We start from the raw sequence: 25,402 nt of genomic DNA on the forward strand, positions 1-25,402 counted from the left end.
GAGGGTCTGAGGGGGCACGTAGATGGTGGTGGAACCACTAGTGTGGGTGTCAGGGGCTGGGCGCTGGGCCCCAGAGACCATCCGGGTGGAGACTTCTAGTAGAAAGTTGGGGAGAGAGTGATGAGGACTGTGAACTTGGGGTATTGGCAGGAAAGTGGCAGGTGCGAGCCTTAGAGGAAGAGGTGGGGGAGGAACAGTGGGAGAGGACCCTGAGGTTGGGAGGAGGAGGTGGGGAGTGAGGGAAGAGACAGGGAGCAGCAGTCACAGAGGTAGGGGTATCTGAGGACCCAGGAAAGGAAGGACGTCCAGGGGCTAATGCTACATGGATTGTTCTGAGCTCACTGCATTCCCATAGTCCGGGCAGCCCTCCTGAGGGGTAATTAGGACTGAGCCACCAAAGACGTCTGGGGCTAAGGACAGAGCAAGGAGTGGGGCACTGGGTAGGGGGAGGGGCCATAGCTGCAGAGGGGCCCCTATTGCACAGCTGGGATTTCGGGCCCCTTAGATGCCAGGATACGGGGACTGGACAAGACCGTTGCTTCGGTGGGGTACCCAAGGCTCAGGATGCCAGGAAACTCACCCGAGTGTGGCAATGCTGGAATAGGAACCCTCACTGCTGGGCCTCCGGTGTCCTTGGACATGGGTGGAGTGAGAGGTGGTGCAGGGAATGGCGATCAGGGGACTGGTGGGTCATAGGCCCTGTTGGAGCGAGGTCCACAGTGTACACACGCAGCACAAGAACAAGGCCAACGTGCAAGGAGGGCACATGGGCGTGATCATGGACACCAGGCCTTGGGAAAGCTCCATGCATGCAGGCACATATGTTTATTTGCTCCTCGTCTTTACTTTTCTGTGAACTTCTGGCTCGTGCCCTTCCTCACCTCTGTTGTCAGTGTGACAGTTCTAAAGCCCATCTGCTTAAAAGTAAATGAAGCTGCTAGAGCCAAGAGGTACCACTGGGGCTTCAGGAAATGCCATGTAATCTCCCGCAGTCTCCAAACATATCGGGAATGTGTTTCTGATGGTGGAAATGCCTTGTGTGCGGCAGCCTAAGGCAGCAGTTAGTTTTCCAGCCTTCCCAAGGCTGAGTGTGGAACTGGCTTTGTGTAAATTCCTGTTTACTGTGTGCAGCCAGGTGACCCCAGCTGCTGGTTTCTGACTGGCCTCTTGGGGGAGTGGCAGGGAGGGGGTCCAGGCAGTGCTGGGGGCACCTTCCACTTGAGCTTCAGACATCATGTTGCAGTGGGATCCCCCTTCTCTCCCTGCACCTGGAGAAGGGCCTGGGCACAGAACAGGTGCTCAGTAAGGATCTGTTGGATGAAGGGGCTGGTGGGGGAAGGATGCTACTAGCTGCCGATGACGGAGCAGTTATGGGCTGTGCTGCAAGTGTCACCTCACTTAGCCCTCCCAACCTCCCCCAGAGGTTGCTGTTGCTAGCTCATTTTACAGATGCGGAAGCCCAGGCTCAGAGAGCACTTTGCTGCGGACCACGTAGCCAGGGAGCACCTGAGCAGGGATTGCAGCCTGGTCTGCCTGGCTGTACAACACACGCATCCGACTGACGACTGCTCAGGCTGACGTGGCCTCGGTAATACTGACTCATTCTCCTCCCAGCCCCTGCCTGTTCCCAGGCCCTCACTGTCTTTCTAGGCTCAGATGGGTGGGAGGCTGGAGTGGGGCAAAGTCTAGGGTTGTTAAAAAACCAGAGTTTTGAATGGCTGTGCCTAGATAATGCCACCAGGAGCTGAGGGGACAGGAGAGAACATGGTCTAATCCTGTGTGACCCTCAGCAGGTTACTGACCCTCTCTGTACTTCAGTTACCTTATCTGGAACAAGCAACCTCTCCTCACAAGAAGCTGGCACAGAGAGGGCTCCCCCCACCCCACCCCAGGCTAATAGTCATTGTAAGGCTCAGTGACATCTTGTCACTCAGTGACATCTTGCACAGGCCCACAAATTGACTTGTGTTGGGCTGTCAAGATTGAGAAAGTTTTGGGGGTGCTGGCAAGGGCCGGAGAAGAGGTCCACGATGGTGTGCTCTTGTACACCATGGCATGCTGGCCATGCCCTCAGCAGCGTGAGTGTTGTCACTCACAGGGGCAGGATGGTGGTGTCTCCTTGGAGGGTAACTGGGTAGACTTTGTGCTCCCCATTCTTGGCTGGAATGTGTGAAGGAGGACATGGAATGTCCGTGTGTCCCACCCTTTGCCCTCTTGCAGGGAGCGCAGGCAGGCTGCAGGCCTTCCCCAGGACTGGGTGGGGGAGGAGGTGCTCTGGAAGGCTCCCAGAGTTGCTAGGAAACAACAGCTCTCTTTATCCAGCGCTTGGCCTGCCCGGCCCTGTGCTCCACACACTGTATGCCAGTGAGTTCTTCACTCCAGCTCCGTGGGGTGGTAACTGTTACTCTGACACACCTCTTTGCAGATGAGGAAATGAGGCCCAGAGAAGCTGGTACCCTTTTCCAGCCCCCCCAGCTGGTGTCTGGGGCTATCAGGATTCAAATGTGGAGGGGTGAGCCCAGAGCCCCCTCCTGTGTCCTCGCCTCCTGCAGGAGACAGCTGGCATTTCTCTGATGGTGACATGGTTCAGTTGTTGGGCACATTTGCATGTCTGTTCATTCCTCTGTCTTAGGCCAGTGGGTTGGAGTGTTGTCTGTGGTCCCGAGCTGGGTGGCATGGGGACACAGTCGCAGGAGTGCTTTGGGGGTGCTACTGCCCCCAAGACTTGGGCTGGGGCAGCCAGTGGGTGTGAGAGGGAGGTGGTCACCCCCACATCCCACCTTCCTGTGCCAGGGCTTGTGCGAGGTATATATGTAGGGGACAGATGGCAAAATCCTCGGCCTCAGGCACCTAGGGACCCAGCCAGGGAACCAGACGTAGCCCAGTTAAAGACCAGCCGCTCTGGTTAGGGGACCTCGTGAGGATGAACAGGAAGGCAGGTTGTGGTGGCTGCTGTGGGGGTGGTGTCTGTTAGCGTCCTGGTCAGAAACATAGTTACAGTGAAACAGAATGGCAGAGGAGAGTTTAACAGAGGGTCTACTTATGAGAGCAGAATGGTGGAAGGCTGGTAAAGTGTCTGGTCTAGCGGCAGGCGACTGGGGGTGGGATTGGGTCCCTGAAGGCCAGAGGGCAAGGGGCTTTGGGAGGCGCTGGGGCTCTGCAGGTGCTCACTTAGTTAGGGCCCAGAGCTCTGGATTTAAGCAGCAATCCCAAAGCCTGGGGCTGGACTTGAATCCTTGTTTTGGCTTCATTTTCTGGGTCCTTTGGGGAATTCCAGAGCCAGAGTCACAGGATTTCCTGTTGTTTCTCACTTCTCCAAGACCAGCAAGGTCTTGTGCACAGCCCGGAGTTGGAACTTCCCCCTGGCCCCGCCACCTTGGGTGTGTGCTGTGGGAGGACAAGGCCGCTAGGGTCACAATGTTTTCTAGCGGGAAGCCATGCCTGTGTTGACGAAGTCCAGCCCAGCCCTCCATGGCAGTCGGCCCTCTGCTGTCTGGCCCACCTCATGGAGACCAGCAGGGGGTTGGGGAGGGTGCAGGGTGTGTGTTGGGGGCAGAGTGGCTGCTGCACGAAGACCTTCTCTTGCATCGTGGGCTCTGCCCGACTCTTCCTGCCACCGTCCTGTTTCCTTGCCCCTGTGGCCAGTACGTGGACAAAGAAGGTGGCTTTGGTCCCCAAAACACACCTGAGGGCAGGCTAAGTCCTAAGAATCCGGGGTGCCTGTCAAGGCTTATGGAAGAGTCCTCTGGCCCTTCCCCTGCTATGTGGGGTCCCCAAGCTGAGCAGGCAGGAAGTCCTGTCTGGGGGCCCCAGCCCAGCTTCCAGCCTGTGTGCCAACAGTCCCCGTTAGACCCACTGTTCACAGCCCACACCCAGACCCCTGACAGGCAGAGCCCTCTCCCACCACCTCCTGGGCTCATCCCCGTTAGGGAGCCTTCCTCCCTATGATCGATACCTGAATGCCCCAGCAAGAGCTTCACTCACTCGAGAATTCTTCTCATAGTGCTGTGGCAGCAAGACAGGGGTGGGATTCGTACCCTGGGAGGCAGTACAGGCTGGAAAGATATTCTCAAGAGCATTCAGGTTGTGTCTGACCACTCTCTGTGTCTACTTGACATTGTCAGCTGGTTATCTCTCTCCCTGCTGAGCCTGACTGTCCTGCTATGGCTAGATATCCAGACAGCCACCGCCAGTCTGTCAGAGTTGACGCTTGAAACAAAACCTATTTGCTACCCTTATAGCAAAAGTCATGGGCATCAAGGTATTGGAAGGTCGAAGAGGTTGTCAGTCTGACACAGTTCCTCCTGGCCACACCTCTGGACCCCTCAGCATACAGTTTGGATTCTACTCCTCCCAGAAGGAAGCAAGCCTGCCACTTACCCCAGGGAAGCCACCACGGTTGAGGACATTTGCTCCCCAACCTGCTCGTATCCCAAACATTCACATTTTCACTTTCCCCGTGGCAGGGTGATTACATGTTTTTTGGGGCAGGTGATTTGCAACTAACTCCTGGTGTGGAGGAAAGAGCCATTGCAGTCCAACCAATCTGGGTTCAAATCTGGACTCTGTCATCTGCTGTGTGAGCTTGTGCAAGTTACTTAACCTCTCTGAACCTTAGGTCTCTCATCTGGAGGGCAGGGTTGCCTCAGGGATTAAATAAGAGGCATAAAGAGCCACTGATTTAGGCCTAGGTGAAGTTCTATGAGAGGCTCTGTTTCCCTGAGAAGAGGTGATAGGAGACACAGGAGGGAACCGAGGTGGCCACTGACACCTGGGCCAGCAGGATGCAGACCAAGCAGCCTGGGAACCAAGCGGAGACGTTGGAACCATGCACTGTCCTTTGTGTGGGCTTCCTATGGGCCAGGCATGCGGCTGAGTGCTTCCATGTGTCCCTGATCTCACTGGCCCCTAACCCCTCTTATGGACTTTCCATGGCTGGGAGTCTGGACTCTGAGAGTGGGGTACAGCCCAGGCCACAGTGAGAGCACTTGTCCTGAGCCCTCGCTGCTCTGACCAGTGTGGGCATGGCTGTGGCCCAGCTGTGTCTGACACTACATGGAAGTCCGTGGGGGTGGCAGGGCATGGCAGAAAGATGGGGGCTTTGGAGTCTGGAGGGGTGCTGGTTTCTAATCTGGGCTTTGCCTCCGCCCACTGTGGCCTTTGGGAAGGACACTCACTCCCCTCAGAACTTGGCTTGTCCATCTATAGAATGGAGATGCGGCGTAGGCCTTGTAGGGTTGTCATCCAGGAATGTGTGCCATAGCCCCTGGCATGCGCTGGCACTTAGGGGGCCCATGGGATACAATAGCTCCAGCAGATGTGTGGGCAGGTGTGCGGGCTGACATGAGCCAGTGTCAGGCAGCCGGGCTGAGCCTCTGCGGTGCCAACATTGCCATCAGTGTGAGGATAGCTGTTCCCCCCCACCCTCCTCCCCGGGAAGGTGTGTCCATCATGTGCAGCCCTCCAGGCTTGCTCATCTTGGCCCCTCCCCAGTCCTGACCTTCCCATCCCCTCTCCCCCCTGCAGCAACATGTCCAATGCCTTGGCCAATGCGGCTTGCCAGCGCTGCCAAGCCCGCTTCGCCCCTGCAGAGCGGATCGTTAACAGCAACGGGGAGCTGTACCATGAGCAGTGCTTCGTGTGTGCGCAGTGCTTCCGGCCGTTCCCCGAGGGGCTCTTCTACGAGGTGAGGACACTCCTAGGGCCCTCGGCTGGACGCCTTCTTGGAGCCTGAGCCCCTGACCAGCTCAGACTCTGCCTTCCAGGAGCCTATGGGCTGTGCTCAGCCATGGTCCTGGTCAGTCATGCCAGGTCTTGAGCTTGACTCCCCTGTGGACACATTCTCACTTGCGAGGTGTGAACAGTGCACCCCTGGTGGCTGTGGTGCTTAGGAAGGGTCACCACTCATCCAGCGTCCTCTGGGTAGACTCTGGGAGGCCACGGCATGCAAACACCCTGCCCTGCTGGCACACACCCTCCCTTGGGATCAGATGGTGCTCAGTGCTTTGGTTACAAGGAATCTTGGGGTAAGGAGGGTGGGTGGTCAGGGAAGGTAATGTTTGAGCAGACATGAACGAGGTGAGGGAGCCGTGTATACATCTGTAGGAAGAGCACTCATCAGAGGGCTCAGCAAGTGCAAAGGCCCTGAGGTCAGAGTATGCAGGGTATTTGAGATGCAGAAGAAGGCAGTCTGTCTGATGTCTAAAAAGGACCACTGTCCTTGCTGTGCTGAGGAGACACTAATGGGGGCAGGTACATGAAGCTGGAATTATTGAAAGAATCCAGGTCAAATGAAGGGATCTAGGTTGGGCCACACTGGCTCTTAAGAGCAGATTGTTTAAATTTTCAGTAATCTTGCAAGCTAGTGGATAAACACAACTCTTTTTTAAAAAATGTTATTTATTTATTTTGAGAGAGGGAGAGCATGCTCGCATGAGCAGGGGAGGGACAGGAAGAGAGGAAGAGACAGAATCCCAAGCAGGCTCCACACTGTCAGCACAAAGCCTGACATGGGGCTCAAACTCATGAACCGTGAGATCATGACATGAGCCAAAATCAAGAATCAGACGCTTAACCGACTGAGACATCCAGGTGCCCCTAAACACAACTCTTATTCCTCGGTGGCTCAGTCGGTTAAGTGTCTGACTTCGGTTCAGGTCATATCTCACGGTTCTTGGGTTTGAGCCCCACATCAGGCTCTGTGCTGACAGCTCAGAGGCTGGAGCCTGCTTCGGATTCTGTGTCTCCCTTCCTCTCTGCCCCTTCCCCACTCATCCTCTGTCTCTCTCTGTCTCAAAAGTAAATAAAACATGAAAAAATTTTAAAAACATTAAGTTATATAAATGTATAGGAGATAAAATTGTATTAAAAACAAAGTAACACATACTCAAAACTCACCACTTCCTAGTTATTTTATTACATTTTACTATCATCTATGCCTTTGAGGTTATCTGTCTATTGCATTGTGGTGGTGGAAACATGGTGCCATGATGGCTACTGCACATGTCTTAACTCCACACTGGTGCCATGTTGGTAGCTTGACATTGTCCACGATGGAAATATTTACACCATAGAGATGGGCAAATGCTACAGATCAGACTGCATCTCCCGAAGGTCCTGTTGGTAAACATTTACCCCTGGTGGTTGCAGTGGAGGTGGAGGTCAGGGGTCAGAGGCTGATTGGTGGATGGATGGCTGTGGGGTACGAGAGCTCCTCCTGGCAGTGTGGGAGGAGCTGTTCCTCATGGCACCTTCCAGTCTCCTGGGAAATGCTGGCCCACTGTAGAGGCAGTGGGAGGGAGGCAGAGCTCTGTGAGCAGGGGCCATGTGCCTAGAACAGAGCCTGGCGTACAGGAGGTGCTCAGGGAATATTTGTTGCTGAATGAATTTAACGCCTGCCACCTCTACAGGCCCCTGGGTAGGGCTATATCCAGTCACAGCCTAATAAAACACTCATTTCAGAAAAGAAGGTAAATCAAATTTTTAAAAAAGAAAATGAAATTGTCAAGAGAGAAGAAAGCAGAGACAGGCCTGGCCACATTTGGGGCCAGCACGAGAGCTGTCATTGCCCAGGCAGACGGGGACAATGGCTGGTGGCTCCTGCTGGCTGCAGGACTTCGGGTTCTCCCTCAGGCCCCCATGTTTTTCCTTGTCCCTCCTTCTGTGTCTCCTCTCTGGGTCTCTTGTGGCCTCTGGGAGAAATGGACTTCTCACACAGAGAAAACACACAGGAAATAAGGCCAAGTGACATTTATAAATCAAACTTGATTCCAGCCCTCGGCTCACTCCCAGGACCAAGGTCTTGTGAAAACAGCAGAGGCCCTTTGAGGACTGGCCTTGCCCAGTTCCCAGCTTCTATGCGACCCCTCACTTAGCCTGTCTGCCCCGTGGAGTGGGCCAGTTCTCTCCGTCTCCAGGCCTCGCCCCTGCTGCTCCCTCTGTCTGGATTGCCCTCCTTTCAGCACCCCCACAATCTCCCTGTGGTCTTTCGGCTCCTTACCACCTCCTCCAGGAAGGCTTCTCCTCCACCCCCACCCTGCTTCCTGTGGTGGTAGCAGTTGCACAAGTTGGGATGCTTGTCCAGCCTTCCCGAGGGTGGGTCCTGACCCAACATAGACTGGCCAGCTCGGGGAGAATGATGGGGTTTTGCTTGAACTTTCTCTGCTGGCCCGTTTGCAGTTCGAAGGCCGGAAGTACTGCGAACACGACTTCCAGATGCTGTTTGCTCCATGCTGCGGGTCCTGCGGTAAGGGCTGGATACAGCACACCTGGGGTTGGGCAGGTGGATGGGAGCACAGGTGCTCCTCCCTGACCGCCCTGCACCCTGCCTCAATGGGCACTAGTGCTCTGCAGGCGTCACCGTCCCGTGCTCTGGGAGGGAAGCCCTGGTACCAGGCTGAGCCTCAGGCGAGTGCCAGCGAGGGCAGGGCTTGGGAGGGGGCTGCAGGGGTGGGGGTGGGGGCTTGTGCCTGCCCCAGCAAACAAGGACCTGTCTCTTCCAGGTGAGTTTATCATCGGCCGTGTCATCAAGGCCATGAACAACAACTGGCACCCCGGGTGCTTCCGCTGTGAGCTGTGTGACATTGAGCTGGCTGACCTGGGCTTCGTGAAGAATGCAGGCAGGTGAGGAGGGCCCTCACCCAGGCACTGCTTACCGAGAGCCAGGCTCACCCCAGGTGGCGTGGCCTGTGCCCACATGCTGTGTCCCTGCAGGGCAGACAAGAGACCCCTGCTTTACAGGAGAGGGCTGGGGCTAGAGAGAGTAGGGGGCCACGAGTCAGGGCTCGTCCAGGCCTGGGGGCGCTCCCCGGGGCAGGCTGACAACAGGCAGCGAGGAGGAAGGTGGCCAGAGCAGGAGCCATCACGTGCACTGAGTGGATAAAGAGCTTTAGGCCATCACTGTGGCCGGCCACCCCAAGCTGCTGACCCTGGGTGTCTCCCTCCTTCAAGGTACCCAGGGCTGAATGTCACTGGAGAGAAATCACACAACCACGGGGCCCAAATTTACTCTTAAATTCAGGTGTCCTTGGTAGATTAAGTTCCCAGCTTCCAGGAAGCCTGGCTCTGTTCTCCCCGCACTGTCTCTGCACCCCCTCCCCCCATAGCTGTGACCTCCCTCCCACTTTCCCCGAGGGGAGGCTCCCCTGCTCCCTGCACCCTTGCACCCCCTGCCTCAGTCACCAGGCACCACGGAGGCCAGAGGCCGGGTTCCTGCTCCTTCCTCCACCCTCTTCTCCAGCGGGGCTGTAGGCTCAGTCTGCGCTTTCCCTCAGAGCTGTCCTCCCACTGCAGGACGCGCCAGCACCCCTGCTGACCCCCCTCACTGGCTCCCCACTGTCCCTGCTGGCCCCCCTCACTCACTCCCCACTGCCCTTGCTGGCCCCCCTCACTCACTCCCCACTGTCCCTGCTGGCCCCCCCTCACTGGCTCCCCACTGCCCTTGCTGGCCCCCCTCACTGGCTCCCCACTGCCCTTGCTGGCCCCCCTCACTGGCTCCCCACTGCCTCTGCTGGCCCCCCTCACTGGCTCCCTACTGCCCCTGCTGGCCCCCCTCACTGGTTCCCCACTGTCCCTGCTGGCCCCCCTCACTGGCTCCCTACTGCCCCTGCTGGCCCCCCTCACTGGCTCCCCACTGCCCCTGTTGGCCCCCCTCACTGACTCCCCACTGCCGTTCTGGTCAGGCCCAGACACCTCCCTCCGCATGGCCAGACCGACGGGTCACTGATGGTTCTCTCTTGGCCTCTTGGCAGGCTTCGCGACAGCTTTTCCTTCTTGCTGGGATGCCTCCTCTCCAGGCGCCTGGGACCCTGTGTTCTCATGGTTTCCTTCTGCCTCACGGCTGTATAGGTCCCTCACCTCTTCCGACTTATCTCCGTCCACCGGCCTCTCCACGTCGGCCTTTTTGGGGCTCGGTGCACAGCCCTCATGTCTGTCCAAAGTCCCAGAGCCCCGACTGGCATGTCCATGCTGGACAATCTGGATGCACCCCTCCACACTACACCATTCCCTTGGGTTCTCAGCTACCCATGTACCGTCTTTGCTTGGAGCCCACCGAGTCTCCCAAACGCAACAGGCCCCATCCGGATGCTGGTCTCTCCTCCCCGCGCCAGGGAAGAATGAGCGTTTGTACCCCCTCTGTCCTCTGCTGCCACACCGCTTGCTCTGGATGCTGCCTGTAGCGATGTCTCCCGCTTGCTGGCCATGTTGTCTGGTGTCGGTGCTGGTGTCTGCAGGGCACTTGGCAGGAAGGGCTGTGGGGGGCAGATGGTGTCACGGGGGTCCTGACCCGGGTCGCCTGCCGGGTGTGGGCCTGGGCGTGTCCTCTCTCCTTCTGCGCTACAGCACTGGCTGCTGGGGAAAGCGGGAGAGGCTGGGAGCGCTCAGGGAAGTACGGTACTGCTGTAGAGGAAGCATGGCCCCCCCACAGACCCTCCAGGCCCTCTGGGGCCCATGCTGCAGAACTTCAGCATCCACGTGGGCCAGGCCTGCGTAGGACGTTCAGAACCAGAGGCAAAACAGCATGTGCTGCCTGTCCTGTCCTGTCTTCACTTCCACGTTGCCACTCTTGGGTCAAAGGGAGAAGTTCTGGGAAGGAACTTATGTTAGCCAAACCCAGTAACCTTCAGAATCTTCAAGTACACTTGTGTTTATGGTCAGTATAATCAGTATAAATGGGGAGCCACTAGGGTGCTAGGTGCCATGCTCTGGAGCAAAACGGCCCCCAGGCTGGCCCACTGAGGCTGGGAGAGCCTCTTGGGAGGGAGCAGGGCTAAGGACAGCCCTGCTGGTCTGGGTTAGTGGGGGCCAGGGTCACATGCCAGGCTCTCTGCCAGTTGTGTCCTCAGGCGGTGACAAGGCCTGGCTCCCCATATCTGTCTATTTAGGCCGCGTGCTCGCCCAGGACTCAAGAGGGATCGGGCAGCTGCTGAGAAGCTTTGGGGATTGTCAGGCCACGTGCAGGTCTGCGTGTGGGTTCACAGTGGGCGGGGCCAAGAACCCCGCACTGCGATGATGGGCCCCACAGGCCGCATTTGTTGGGTGTCACCTGGTGGCCAGCCTGAAATGTACACACAACCCTCAGTTATAAGTTAGAGTCCCTGTCCCCTAAATATAGGGGTCATCTGGCAAAGGGGACACCCAGGGAACTCAGAACGCCCTGAGCTTCAATGGAAACATCTACACACCCCTCCTTCCTCTCCCCCAAGAGTTCTGCACCCCCTTCTCTGGAGTCACTCACAGCTGCCTTCTGGGCTTCTCTCTGTAGAGCTGCGCTGCTCTGTGTTTCTTGTGGAGGGAGGTTGGGAGTCGAGCAAGCAGCCCTTGGGAAAGAAAGACACGCATTGTGCAGGAACTGTTCCTCCAGTCTCATCGCCACAGGCTGAAGTCATTGAATATCTAGTAACTGTAAGTGAGCAGGGTCAAACAGTCTCTGTCAGAGGGGGTGGCCGACTGGTCCTGTTAAGGGCTGTCCCCTATTAGGGTTTTGCATATCAGATAAGGCAGAACTGGGTGCTGGGTGCCGAGTTTCGCCCTTGGAGAGAGTGGGTGACCCACTGGAGAGTAGGTGGACCTCTCTTTCATGAGTCTGGGTGGCTTGCACCCTGATGCGGGAGTCCTTCTGAGGACAGCCTGCGGTTGGGCCCAGGCTTGGTGTTGCGGGGCTCACAGCTCAGACCTGGCACTCAGCGAGCTCTCATTGGTTTTCCCTTCAAAGCTGGGGGGTGGCCCCGAGAGCCTTTTGCCACAGACCAAATTGCACAAGGCATCACGGAACTTCTCGGCCACAAAGAAGTACATGACTGGGTCGAGCGCCCCGTTGAGGCTGGTGAGGCAGGAGGTGATGCGGTTTCCGAGGGCCAGGACGCGCTGGGCGGCGCACGAGGTGCCGTGGCCGCGGTAGTGCAGCACATAGACAGAGCGGTGCACGTGGTAGGGCACGAAGCACACCAGGAAGATGGTGAGCACCATGGCGATCATGCGGACCGCCTTGTTCTTGAGGCGCTTCTCCACGCGGGGGCCCTGCCGCAGGCTGCGGATGATAAGCAGGTAGCAGGTGACAGTGGTGACAAACGGGAAGGTGAAGGCCACGGCCAGGGACACGAGGGCATGGTGGGAGGCCTTCTCCCGGTACAGCTGCAGGCACACAACCGTGTGGTTGGTTTGCACGGTCTGTGGGCTCACCAGCAGTGGGGCCATGGCCACGGCCACCACCACCCAGAGGAAGGCACAGGCCAGGTGCGCGTAGAGGGGCCTGCGGAGCTTGAGGGACTTGACAGGGTGCACGATGGCCAGGAAGCGGTCAGCGCTGATGCAAGTGAGGAAGTAGATGCTGGCGTACATGTTGAGGTAGAAGAGGAAGCCGGTGAGGCGGCACGGGATTTCCCCAAACGGCCAGTGGTTCCCAGAGAAGTGGTAGACGAGGCGGGTGGGCAGGACCAGCACACAGGACAAGTCGGCCACGGCCAGGTGCATCAAGAATACGTTGGCGGGGGTACCCGACTTGTGGTCCCGGATGAAAAGCCACAGGGCCAGGGCATTGCCAACAAAAGCCAGGATGAAATCCAGGAGGTAGAAGGAGGCGAAGAGAACGTTCTCTAGCGGCGTCTCCTGGCCACATTGCTCTGCAGTGGCCAGGGAGGAGTTGGCAGTCAGACCTGGGGAAGCCACCTCGAGGCCATTCATGCTTCAGCTGGAAGCAGAGCTGGAGGACGAACCTGGAGGGAGCAAGCAGACAGGTTCCAGAGCCTGGGACCTGCGAAGCATCTTAGCTCAGCATCGCCTTGGGGACTACAGAGGGCACCCCCTGTGTTCACCTGGGGTGGGTGAGTGTCAGAGGCTTTCTGAAGCTCAGCAAAAAGCAAAAACGAAGGCAGGGCCTGGAGCTTGCCAAGCTGCTGCTGGGGCTGGCTTCCCACCTCACGATGTGTCCCTGCCGGGCACCCAAGAGCCTGAGACCAGGGCCATGTGTCCCAGAAATCCACTCTCAGACCAGGGCATGGGGTCAGCACTATGGGGAGAGTGGGGAGTGAATCCCACCTGTTTGGGCTCTGGGATGGAGGGAGGGGCCCCACATTTTCTGCTGTGCTCCCCAGGGGGGCTTCCTGAATGGCGGGGTGGGGGGTGCATGGGAAACTTGAGCTCCACTCCCAATGGGTGGGTGCATAGATCACCTATTTCTTTCTTTTTTAAAAAATTTCTTTTAAGTTTATTTATTTATTTTGAGAGAGAGAGAGAGAGAGAGAGAAAGAGAAAGAATATCCCAAGCAGGCTCCATGCTATCAGCACAGAGCCCAACATGGGGCTCAAACCTACAAACTGTGAGATTGTGACCTGAGCCCAAACCAAGAGTTGGATGCTTAACCGACTGAGTGACCCAGGTGCCCCTAGACGACCTGTTTCTGAGATCCTGGTGCGTAGGGCCTGGCCACCTCCTCTTTAGCCTCGCCTTTGCTGCGTGAACCCTGTACACCCCGAGTCCTGGGACCCTTCCTGGCCCATCTTGTGGCAATTCTCATGACTAGTGCCAAGTGTTGTTGCCTTATGCTTCTCTCCTGCTGGTCCCTGACCACAGCTCCCCCAGCACCTGCCACCCAGGAGGGCACCACCAGGAATCCAGTGATGGGCAGTTTCCCAGGAGGTCAGAGGCCTGCTCTCCGCCAGCACCTGAAGGTGCTGTCCAGGCCTGGATCCCAAGGTCTCTCAAGCTTTCCGGACTCAGCCTATCAAATTCATTTTGGACATCCTAACGGTGGAGGCCTGTATCTTAGAAAGCCTTACACTTGGGCCCTAGGCCAGTGGGGGGCATTCTACCACCCAGAGTAGTTTAACACCAGGAGGCAGATTCTTTTCTAGGAGAGGAAAAGCTATTTTTCCCAGAAGGTAGTGGGACTGGCTCTGGTTTTCCAGCCAAGATCGGCAGCCCCGGAGAGACCTGGAGCCCAGGGAAGCCGCCTGTGTCTGCCTGGCCTCCCCAGCCTGGTTTGCCCACACCTGAGGGGGGCCAGCATAGAGCCCTGCAGTATGTTTGGTGAACCCCAGTTCTGGGTAGGCGCTCTGGCTCTGTCCTCGACAGAACGCACTCCTGGGTTGATTTTGGTCAACTCAAGAGATCCAAAAAGGAGAGGAAGACCCCAAACACCCTGCCTCCCTCACCAGCCCTAGGAGTGGGGAGTGTGGCAGGAGAGGGCAGGACAGCAGGGCGAGAGCAGCACATCCCGCAGTCCCAAGCTGCTGCCAGCCCCTGATCCTCGTGCTTTGGGGTTTCAGCCTGGCCGACCCTCACCTGCAGTGCAGCTTCTGGGGCTCCCCGGGAAGCCTTGCCTCCTGACACCCACACTCGGGCAGGAGAGAGGCTCCCAGGAGAGACGCGGCGTCCCTGCAGGCTGTGGCCATGGCAGGGCCGGGGTCATTATCCTGGCCGAGCCTGGCAGTGTGAGCCGGAGTAAGTTCTCTGCGAGTGTCTCCTGGCCTCAGTTCCCTGTCCTTTTGATGGCCATGGTAAGAGCTCTGGCAGGGGCTGAACTGAAGAGGGGGCGTCCCTCAGGAGGCATGCTGGCAGCTGTTATCATGGCAGCCTCCAGAGGAGGGTGGGCTGGGTGCCATCTGGAGGCGTGGACGAAGAACAGAGGCCTGAGGGGAGGGCCCGGCATGCCCTCCTTCAGTAGACGGAGCAGGGCAGTGGTCCAGACGGTGGCTATGCTGGGCTGTCGAGCTGAGCAGCAGCTGGACCCTCCCCATCCTGCTTCATCCACCACCACTGGGGTCCTGCAGCCACTTCCAACCCCCAACACATGCATGGAGGGGTGAGGGCCAGCTGCCTGGGCAGGAGAGAGCCAGGGCAACGCGGGTGAGGGGCAGAGAACATCTGGCCAGTCACTATCCTAAAGTAAAGGGGTGCTTTCCTAATAATATCTCAGGTTAGTCACTGAAGGGATCCAGGGTGGTTCCCTTGCCCAACTGATCTATCCTGGCCCCAGAGTGGGTCAGGATGCCTGGAATCCAACACGGAGGTTATATTCCTGCTGTTTCCACGTGCATGTCACCCGAGGGCTTGTTGCCAGGGAAGCCCTGGCTGCTGGGAGAGGGGATGGGGCCAAGCGAGGAAACAGTCAGGTGGAACCCCTCTGCTCTGGGCCGCCCCTCACACCTGGACTCTGACCCACAGTGCAGTTCTCACCTGGGCCTCCCTGAGGGCTACTCACAGGTACTGACTACCCACTTTGCCAATCCTTGGAGGCAGGCAGCCCTCCTTTACAGATTAGAGATTAAGAGGTCAAGGCTTAAAGTGGGCTAATTTGCCCAAGGTCATCTGGCTAGGGACAGTGGCCCCAGGGTTGGAAGTCAGGTCAGGGACACCCAGCAGGGACACCCAGCACCTCCCAGAACGCAGCTTGGCCTCTGGGGGTGCCTGGTGCCAGAGCCGGGACTGTGGCTCCATCTCAGGGCTCACCCTGGAATTGTCTCCCAGGCTCCGTGGCACCTTCTTGGGGTTTGGCCCCAGGACTGGGGATGTAAGTTTTGGTGCCCAGTGCAAAATGAAAATGTCGGGCCCCTTATCCTGTAGGGGCTACAGGATGGTGACAGCAGAGCATTAAATCGATGGTGGGGCCTGCCTGGCCGCACAGGCTGCTAGCCTCTTGTGGCGCCCAGTGGGCACGCCAGCACCTGGCTTCCTGCCTCCTGCCTGGTGCCCCTGGCTTCCCATCACTGCTGAAGGCGCCACATGTATGGTGCTCTCTCTGGGATCTAGACTCTGTTTTAAAGTGCTTTTAGGCTTGTTTCTGATTTCTTGAGGTTTCTTCACCCCTCCTGTTTTAGGAAGTTTTGATACTGATTTTTGCAGTGTGGTCTGAAATGGGCGCCTGCTTCACTGTGCAGACCCTAGAGACGCAGACCTGGGTCTGGCCTCACTGGCTGCTCCATGCTGCTGCTCGGGGCAGGGCAGCGTAGGCACCTGGAGTGTGGCCTGGGTGTGGACAGTGGAGGAGTCTGGGGCCGTGGGGCGGGTCTTGGGCCTCCGTGGAGGGGAGGAGTGGGCAGAGGTGGCTATAGGAAGAGGCCCAAGGTGGTGAGTACAGCTCAAGGTGGGTGGGCACAGCTGTTTCCTGGCGTGGGCTGGCCCTTCTTCTTCCCTGCTCCCTTTCCTAGTTCCTCCCTGTGCCACAGTGGCCCAGGGTTGGAGAGCACAGGTGCTGATCATGGGACTGTGCACAAGGCACTCACCCTCTCTAAGTCCCCGACAGTGGGACAGGAATCCAGCCCAGTGGGGCCACTGTGAGTCAGAGCAGGACAGCCTTCAATAAACCGGTTGTATCGTTATCGCAGAGAGTGTTTCAGGGACAGGGATACCCCACCCCTGCCTCTGCTTGGTTCCTGAATCCCCTGCCTGCCCTGCTGGGCCCTGGTCCTTACCTCTCACAGCCGGGTCCAGGTGCAAGGGCAGGAGGGCTGCGGGGCAGCAGGTGGGCTGTGGCCAGCGGGTGGTGGTGCTGGCCGTGGGCTCCGTGCAGCTGTGGAGGGAGGCCGGCTATTTAAGGAGGGGAGGGGAGGCTGCAGCGTCTGTGGCCCTGAAAGGCCGCTTCATTCCCGAGGGGGTCCTTGTGTGGCGGGCCACTCCTACGGCTGCCTGTGCTGCCACTGGGCCGTGAATATTCCAGTGTGTCCCAGCCCGCGTGCCCCCCCCCCGCCGTCCCCCACAGCCTGGCCACTGAGCGTCACAGAGGCTGAGTGTGTGACTATGTTCGAAGCCGTGGAGTGGGCGCGGGCTGGGTGGGGTGGGGGGATTGGCTGGCACTGACAGAGACAAGAGGACGTTTCAGCACAGGATAATTTCCTACCGATGGGGGGCAGGGAGGGGCTGGCCGCTATGGCAACGAGCCTGGGCTCCCAAGCCTGCTCGAGGGACAGCGGAGGGGTCCTGTGAATGGAGAGGGTGGGAGGCTGAGGAGTTTTGTTTGGTCGAATGAGAGGGGGCTCTTTCAGGACACTTGCTGTAGGGTCCTTGTGTCTTGCCCCGTATAATTAGGCTCCGTTCGGACGTGCGGAATAAATCATGGCCTTTATCTTGAGCGGGGCACAGCTGCAGGCCGCCTCATAATAGGGCGCTGTCTGTGCCTGTGGGGACGCAGCTCAGCCCGCGAGGCCTGACCCATACCTGTGCGAGCTCCTCCTCTGGACAGGAGGCCTGTGAAGAGGGTCACTGCTGCCCACTGCCTGCGGGCCCCGACACTCCTCTGGGGGGTGGCTCGAGCCTGGGGGTGTTCCTATGTGGGCAGTGGCTGCTTCTGACACAGGGCAGGCAAAGCCCATTTCTCCCTGTCTTTCCCCCAGATGGCACATCCGGTGATATGGGGAACCAACGCGTCATGCCTGATCTCAAAAGACTTTTGTACCTTTTAGTTAAAACCTTACAAACTGTCCACAGCTATCACTGGGAAGTAACTACCACGTGTGCGACCTTAAATTTGTTTTCCACATAATCCTGTGCAGTTGGGATTGTCTCCCATTTTGCAGATGAGGAAACTAAAGCTCAGAGGTGAAGTAACTTGCCAGGAAGTGGCAGAGCCAGGATTTGAACCCGAGCATGTGTCACTGAAAATCTTATGATTTGTGTGTGTTTGCTTGGGCTTGTTCTGGTTTTTCTTTTCTTTTTTTAAACAAATGTTTAGTTTGAGAGAGAGAGAGAAAGAGAGAGAGAGACAAAGTGGGAGTGGGGGAAGGGCAGAGAGTGTGAGAGCCAGCCAGTCCAGGCTGTCAGTGCAGAACCCAAAGCAGGCTTGAACCCACGAGCCATGAGATGATGACCTGAACTGCAATCAAAAGCTGGATGCTTAACCTAATGAGCCACCCAGGCGCCCTTGTTCTGGCTTTTCTGTTGCACCTTCATGCTGGAATTCTTAGGCTGTATCTTCATCCTACCTAGAAAAAAATTCTGCAGATTGCCTTTAGATCTTGTGGGATCGGGTCTGTTGAAAAGACATTCCCCATCTGGGGTTCCTGGTGGAGCACCTCAGCTGGGTCTCGGCTGGGAGCCAGTGGGGTGCGGAGGTGCGCGAGCCAGGGTGCGGCCCCTCTCCTGCACTGCCCTGTGTGGAGGTCTGGAAGGACTGACTCACACAGGTTTGAGATGAATGTGTCTGACCGCCCTCCCCAAGCTGGGTATTTCGGTTGTTGGGTGATTGCTGACAGTAGCTATAAGGGCACCAATCGTTGCAACAGAATTCTGGGGAATTATACCAATTTCTATAGCTTTGAAACAAAAGTGATTCCATATGGCTTAAGTGCTGTCCTAATGCCAAGATTAGTCACCAAAATTGGGAGTGGGGTCATGGGGAATAAATGCTGGGTCTGTGACAGAGACACAAGCAGGCGGCAGGTGTTGTGTGGAGATGGGGAGCGGCAGGAGCAGTTCTGCTCAGACCTGCAGTGGCAAGGGGCCTGGGGGTCTGGGTGGGTGGGGTGGAGATGGGGAGATGAAAACTGCAGCCACAGGCCACATCTGTGTCCCGTGGGCAGGTGGAACTAGGGGGCCCTGGCTAGGGGATCGGCTCCCAGTCCGGCCTGGCTGTATTGTCCTGGGAGACGATGCCCACTGTCCTTCCCTTCCTGTCTTTTACAATCATTCATTCACTCACATACCAGAGACTTAGCCTGAGCTGCTACCCTGTGGGGGGCACAGCCTGGGCCTGGTCAGTGGCTTAGTAAGTGGCTACTGGGCACTCATTTGGGCCCCTTGCCCTGCACACACCTTTGGGAGATAAGACACAAATAAGGCAAGCGGACAGCAGTGTTATGCAGCAGGGGGTCCAGACCCAAATGAGGTGGCAGGTGTTGAGGTCAAGGGCATGGACACTGAATTGTCCTCGCTGGCATCTAGGGTCTGCCCATCACACCCGGTTGGGGGATCCTGAGTCTGAGAGTTAATCTCTTAACCAGATTCTTTGATCTGCCTATAAAAGAGGCTGATGGTGGCTGGTAAGGGGTAGAGAGGCCCCCTGTGGTTGGGTGCCTGGGAAGGGAGGGAGGGCAGGCCCGGATGCATCAGGAATACTTACAGATCGGGGTGGCAGGTGGGGAATGGGGGTAATGGATTGGGGCCTTTGTACATCTTTGCTTGGGGACCCTGAATCTAAATTCCTGCCACCTTTGAGGCACAAGGAAACAGAAACCATGTTGATTTCCCTCTCAGTAGAGACCACAGCTGTTCCCCAAGGCAGGGAGTAGCATCAGAAATTACTCTGAGGTCTTCACAAAAAAGACTCTGTAACGACAGTTCCTGGGTTTGGGGGCCTCTGTCTGACACAGCTGTGCTTGTCTCTGGAGACAGAAAGAGCCTGTAGATGTTCGGGTCCCTCTTTGTCTGACAGACCCCAAAGGAAGGGGGTGTGCAGGCCCGACAGACCTGGCCCCCTGGGCCACTCTGCTAGGCACAGCAGCGGTTTCAAGCTAACAGTCACTGTGTAATCACTCATGCGTATTCAAAGACATTTGGGAAATTAATTTTTTAGCAACGGTCAATGAAATGTCTACTCTATTCCATGTGATGTTCTAGGCTCAGGAAAAGTGGAGAAAAGGAAACTCACGTTTGCTCTGCCATCTAAAGATGGCAAACACCAATATTCTGGTGTATGTCTTTCTAGTCACTTTCCAGTGAGAGTCCCCTTTTTAGGGGGCACGTTTGTGGCCTTCCCAGCTGCAGGGCTAGTTAGCTTGCTTTTCTGGGCCACTGTCTGAGCCTCTGGAAGCTTATGGGCATTGTTAAAGCAGCAGGCAGGGTCCAGATGTCTCTTCTGCCAGGAGGCGGACCGTGCTTTCTGGGGAGGAAGAGGGGGAGTGGGTTGTTGGTCCCTAACACCTGCCTCACTTCCCACAGGCACCTGTGCCGGCCTTGCCACAACCGTGAGAAGGCCAAGGGCCTGGGCAAGTATGTCTGTCAGCGGTGCCACCTGGTCATTGACGAGCAGCCCCTTATGTTCAAGAATGACGCCTACCACCCCGACCACTTCAGCTGCACCCACTGCGGGTATGCGTACAGCTGAGCAGCTGTGATGGGGGCAAGTGGTGAGCTGGGTGGGACTCCCACTCGGCGGAGAGGTCAACCAGTTGGAGAGTGGGGTGCAGGGTGGAGGTCGAAGTCATCGATGCAGAAAACACCTCTCTCTGGAGCCTGTTCCAGTAGTACTTGTGTGAGGCCCTGAGGGAGACAGGGTGAGGGAGGGCTGGGCCCTTGGAAGCTAGGAGAAAGGAATCAAAGGCTTGGAGGACCAGGGTGAGGAGGAGGGGTGCTGGTGTGGGAGAGGGGAGGAGAGGGGAAAGAGACTGCAGGATCTCCTCATGTCTGCCCCAACACCCGGTCTGGCGTGGAGGGGCCAGAGAACAGATGTGCTTCTCAGAGGGCCTGACAATGCACAACACAGACTGCCTGCTGCAAGGCCTGTGCGGGAACCCGTGCCCTGGGGCCTGTCTGGGGCACAGGAAGTCCCCGAAGACACCAGAGATCAAAGTGCCGCCTGCCTGGGCACGCTGCTGGGCCCCAGTGGGGCCTCTCCAGAAGCTGCTCCCTGGGGTTGGAGGGGCTGGTGGGACCCCCGCAGGGCCAGCACGGGCCCTGCAGTGGGGCAGGGATGTCATGGGGTGCTCTGCTCTGTCTTCCAGGAAGGAGCTGACCGCCGAGGCCCGGGAGCTGAAGGGGGAGCTCTATTGCCTGCCCTGCCACGACAAGATGGGCGTCCCCATCTGTGGGGCCTGCCGCCGGCCCATCGAGGGCCGTGTGGTCAATGCACTGGGCAAGCAGTGGCATGTGGAGGTGAGCGAGGCCAGGAGGTTGGGGGAGCCCCAGGCTCACTGTTACATTTGGAGTCTGGCCCTGCAAGCCCCCCCCCCCCCCCCCCACGCTCCCACCCCCAGGCCACATGGCTTGCTTCTAGCAGGGATATTTGTCCTGGGTGCTGTCCCTCTTTGGCTCTGGCCTCCATGGGAGCCAGGAGACCTGAGTGCACAGACCATGGTTCGGCAGTGGCGCCTGCCTTCTTTCCTCCCCGTCCTGGCTTTCTAGAGGGTTCCAAAGTCATGAGAAATACTATAGATCCAAATGTTTATTGCAGTGGGATATTAGTGGAGGATGTTTACAACTTATTTGTTTATATTTTATTGTTGCTTTTTACCTGTGTTTTCTAAATTTCTAACAAAAATTTTGGGTGACTTGTATAGAAAGGAAATGATAAAATCTAGAGTTCTAAGAGTGACTGACTTGCTTCTCTGGTGGGCGTTTGTAGCAGGGCCAGTGAGACCCCAGTGTGACAGGTGCCCCATCTGGGTGGGGGCACAGCCATGGGGGATTCCAGGAGCGGGGCTGGGGTTCTCCGCCTCCTCACTTCTCTCCAGCGGTGAGCAGGGGCCAGACCCCAGGGCTGCTCTCCCAGACTCCTCTTCCTGAGAACTATGGGTCCCCAAGCTGGACACAGGGCTTCTGTTCTTTCTCGGTGTCAGTGGTGACCTTTTTTCCTGGGTCACCTAAGAATCCTACCAATCGATTTTTCTCACTGTTCTATTTTTCTCCTCTAAATTTTAAAGACTCATGTAATACTTGCTAACTCTACAGAAGGTGGCATTGTCCTTGGGGATAGTCTGCCCAAGGCACCCTGAGGGATTATGGTTGGCAGAATTGTGTACAGCCTCATGTAGACTCAGAAGCTGGGCACACCGGCTGGTTGAGCTCCTCAGGTGTGTCCCCCTGAGTCACCTGGAGCTCACTGTGGCACTAATGGTCTTACAGATACTAGTTGCAAGGGAAGCTCGTGTTCCCTGATGCCCGGCTAGGTCTGGGTCCCAGGAGCTCTGTCTTGGGTAACCTCTTTGGGAAGGTTCTGATGCAGGGCCTGGCCCCCAGCCCCCATGGGGAGGGTGGGTCCCCGCATGCCGTATGAACTAGAAGATGCTGCTCACTGACTCTGGGGCTTGCAGGGGATGCCTGGGGGCGGGGGGGACAGACACCTGCAGCCTTCCAGGGGGGCACCATGCTTAGAGTAGCCCCACCTGGGAGGGCCCACTGTCACCAGCACCTGACAGCTAGGGCTGCGGTTGCTGACGTGGGGAGCAGTCCCGGAGAGGATGGTGATGCCAGCGGCACTGGGCATCGGGGAAGGAGTGGGGTCTGCTGACTCACAGGCTGTCCATGGAGGTCTCCAGTGAGGCACTCATCCCACTGGCCTCTGCTTCCTGTCTCCTGGAGTGGACACTCCGGCCCTGAGCTGCCCACTGCCTCCTCTCCCCTCAGCACTTTGTCTGCGCCAAGTGTGAGAAGCCATTCCTGGGGCACCGGCACTATGAGAAGAAGGGCCTGGCCTACTGTGAGACCCACTACAACCAGGTATGGCCCGGGGGGGCAGAGGGTGGAGAGGCCCAGGGCTGGGGGGGCACTGTGGGACCCCTCAGGGAGATGATGCTGCCTGAACAACCGAATGCCCCATCCAAGCGGTAGAAGATGATGGCGGCCCCCCCAGAGCCTGTGGTGGCTGCGTGCCCTACCATCTGAGAGGCCGGCCCAGACCTGCCATGGGGACTGAATGACAAGGCCGTGTGAGGTCCTGGGCTCAGGGACCGACATGTGCCGCCATCCTCCGGTTTGGTAGAGGTGCCCAGCTACTGTGGTCCAGAGTCAGGGCCTATGGGCCTGGCCCGTGCCCTCTCAGGACACCAGCAGGAGCAACGGGGCCCCTTGGTAGCAATGCCTCAACCTGCCGCCAGTCCCAGGGTGGTGATTCTGCTGGGCCAGGAGTGGCTTCACCTCAGGCCCAAGGTGGCACCCTGGTGGGAAGGGCTCAGGTGTCTCAGGAGGGTGCCCGAGAGCAGCTGTTTGGGGTGGCCCCGAACTGGGGCAATGAGTTTGACACCCACTCTGTCCACAGCTCTTTGGGGACGTCTGCTATAACTGCAGCCATGTGATCGAGGGAGATGGTAAGGCTCCTCTGTCTCTGTGACCCACCCCCACTCCCCACACCCTCTGTCTGTCTGCTCTCCCTCTGGGACATGGGTCCTGCAGCTGTGGGCCCAGCTGGCCCAGGGCTGGCCTGGGCCTGCTAAGCCCACCTGCCTCCACCCCTCACAGTGGTGTCAGCCCTCAACAAGGCCTGGTGTGTGAACTGCTTCTCCTGTTCCACCTGCAACAGCAAGCTGACCCTGAAGTAAGTGGTGAGGACTTCTGGGGTGTACAAGGTGGGCAGAGAAGGACCTGCACAGCACCCTCTTCTCCAGGAGCCTGTCACAGGAGCTCAGATTTGAGTGGGCTTCCCCTGTGCTCTTCAGCTGGTTCTCCCTGAATGTCTGCTGGGGTCAGGCCCTGGGAAGGCAGTGGCAGCCCCAGCCCCACGGAGGCAGACTGAGGGGCCCCCAGGGCCTGGTGAGAGGGGGAAGGATGTGAACCCCCAACACACCCACACAGACACTGGGGTCTGGGGAGGGAAGGGCATTCCAGCTCAGGGAACAGCATTTTCAAAGGCTGGCTCATCCAGGAAACTCCCGGAGGTGTGGGGTGGCTGGAGCTGTGAGGTGAGGTGGAACCCAGGTTTCTGAGGACAGCAGGGAGTCATGGCCAGTGCCGGAGTATCAGAATCCAAGAGAAGCTTCTGGGAGGGAAAGGAGGCTCAGAGGCCTGTCTCCTGGTTCACCGTGACCCCTGGCCAGAGCTTGCCCTGGGATCTGGATTGCTGTGGGCCAGGGGCCAAAGGCAGCCCACTGCCCTGCCTCTGAGGGCTGAGTTGGTGGGGCCTGGGGCTCTCCTGACTGCTGGACTTCCTCCCCAGGAACAAGTTTGTGGAGTTCGACATGAAGCCCGTGTGTAAGAGATGCTACGAGAAGTTCCCACTGGAGCTGAAGAAGCGGCTGAAGAAGCTGTCAGAGCTGGCCGCCCGCAAGGCCCACCCCAAGTCTGTGGGCCTCAACTCTGCCTGAGGGGCTCCCGCCTGCCTTCTGCTTTTGTCTCCCCTTGCTGCTGGCGCCCCTGCTCCTGGTGTGCTCGCTCGCTCGATGCTCCCTTCCTGCTGCTGCCTCTACTCCTCATCTCTGCTCCCCCTCCCTCCTTCTCTCCTCCCCTCCCCCACCCCCTCCTTCCAGGCCTCCTTTCTCTCCTCCTTCCTTCAATGCAGGCACCCGGCAGATGCAGGGCCCTTGAGCCTGTGACAGGCCTGTGCCCACAAGCCTTAGCTTGAGGTCCTCCAGGGACATGAGGGAATGGGAGCCTGGGGTCACCTGGCCCCGGTCATGGACCCCACTGCTCCTGGCCCTGCTTGTCCTGACCTCTCCCATTCCTGCAGCACCCCTCCCACCCCCACTCCCCACCAGCTCACATTCTCCTGTGGGAGTTTGTGCAGCCTTCACCCCAGAGTGGTCCTACTATATGCACATGGCCCTGGGGAGGCCACAACAAGGCAGCTACCCTAGCCATGAGGATGGGGGCCCCTGGGGAACCAGCCTTTCACCCTTGGCCATGCACTCACTCAGCCAAGTAGGATCCCTGTGCTTAAACTAGGCCAGCAAATCCTGCCACTGCACCCCACAATTGTCAGGAGGGACAAGGACCACCCCCCCATCATCACTCATGAGGCCTCCTTACTGAAATCTGGCCTTGGCCAGTCTGTCCTGGGCCAGGGGCCCTGTGGTTCCCCCAAGCTCCTCTGTGGTCCCCGCAGCCCCTCACGCTCCCTGCTCCCCACTCTACCCACAAGGGTACATGCTGGCTGGCTCTCAGGACGCAGCTGACTGAGGGCCAGAAGGTAGTGGGATTGGTAGTGGGTGGGTGGCCCATTCTGACCTTCCAGGAAGGACACTTCCTCCATGGCCACACAGGACCTGGTGCTTGCACAGTGAATGAAGGCTTATTTACACGACCATGTGACCCGTGTGGTTTATGGCGTGGGAATGAGGAGGTGGGGCAGCAGCCCCTGTGGACACACTGTCTGGGGCTGTTGAATGCTTAGAGATACAGACACTAGACAGGACAGGTGAAAGAGTTGTCCAGGTGGGACCCAGCTCTTGTTCCAAGGGCCAGGCTGCCATCAGGACTTGAAGACGAGGCCATCCAGAAACCTACAGTCTGCGAAGGCTGGCCAGGCGGGTAAGATGGTGGGGGGAAGACTCCTACGGGGCCTGCCAGCACGGTTGGGATGAACCCAGGCCCCTAAGGCCCTGTGACCAGCTCTGCTCCTGCCTGGGCACAGGCTGCCCTGAGCGTGAGGCCAGCGGGCAGGCCTGGCCTGCGCCCACACCAGGCCCCCTCAGCAGCAGTTCTGTGACCCAGTGCCCTGTGGGTACTGCAGTGTGCAAAGGGGCCTTGTAGGAAGAGGAGGGAGGGAGGGAGGGAGGAGGAAAGGAGGGAGGGAGGAGGAAAGGAATGTGGGGGGGTGGAGGG

The 25,402-nt window shown here is 58.0% G+C and overlaps 2 protein-coding genes across 4 annotated transcripts in view; one reads left to right on the forward strand and one right to left on the reverse strand.

Annotated features, from left to right (window-relative positions):
- The window catches only part of LIMS2 (LIM zinc finger domain containing 2), a 42,008-nt gene extending 17,127 nt beyond the window's left edge, over positions 1 to 24,881 (forward strand). For 2 of the 3 annotated variants that reach the window (XM_042954083.1, XM_042954084.1), the window contains exons 2-10: positions 5,527 to 5,686; positions 8,179 to 8,245; positions 8,502 to 8,622; positions 19,871 to 20,020; positions 20,653 to 20,803; positions 22,274 to 22,366; positions 22,905 to 22,953; positions 23,105 to 23,180; positions 23,799 to 24,881. In XM_042954083.1, the coding sequence (XP_042810017.1) occupies positions 5,531 to 5,686; positions 8,179 to 8,245; positions 8,502 to 8,622; positions 19,871 to 20,020; positions 20,653 to 20,803; positions 22,274 to 22,366; positions 22,905 to 22,953; positions 23,105 to 23,180; positions 23,799 to 23,946 (1,011 nt within the window). In that variant the 5' untranslated portion in view covers positions 5,527 to 5,530 and the 3' untranslated portion in view covers positions 23,947 to 24,881. The remainder of the gene's footprint in view (positions 1 to 5,526; positions 5,687 to 8,178; positions 8,246 to 8,501; positions 8,623 to 19,870; positions 20,021 to 20,652; positions 20,804 to 22,273; positions 22,367 to 22,904; positions 22,954 to 23,104; positions 23,181 to 23,798) is intronic. The other variant, XM_042954085.1, reaches the window with a different exon arrangement.
- GPR17 (G protein-coupled receptor 17) lies at positions 11,662 to 12,693 on the reverse strand. The gene has a single exon (XM_042954086.1). The coding sequence runs from the start codon at positions 12,679 to 12,681 to the stop codon at positions 11,662 to 11,664; it is 1,020 nt and encodes a 339-aa protein (XP_042810020.1). The 5' UTR covers positions 12,682 to 12,693.
- Positions 24,882 to 25,402: the final 521 nt, after the last annotated feature.

Source organism: Panthera leo, chromosome C1 (assembly GCF_018350215.1).
Source record: "Panthera leo isolate Ple1 chromosome C1, P.leo_Ple1_pat1.1, whole genome shotgun sequence".
NCBI lineage: Eukaryota > Metazoa > Chordata > Mammalia > Carnivora > Felidae > Panthera > Panthera leo.

Excerpts from the sequence above, each read along its gene's own strand:
- GPR17 (XM_042954086.1), bottom strand. The coding sequence starts at position 12,681 with ATGAATGGCCTCGAGGTGGCTTCCCCAGGTCTGACTGCCAACTCCTCC.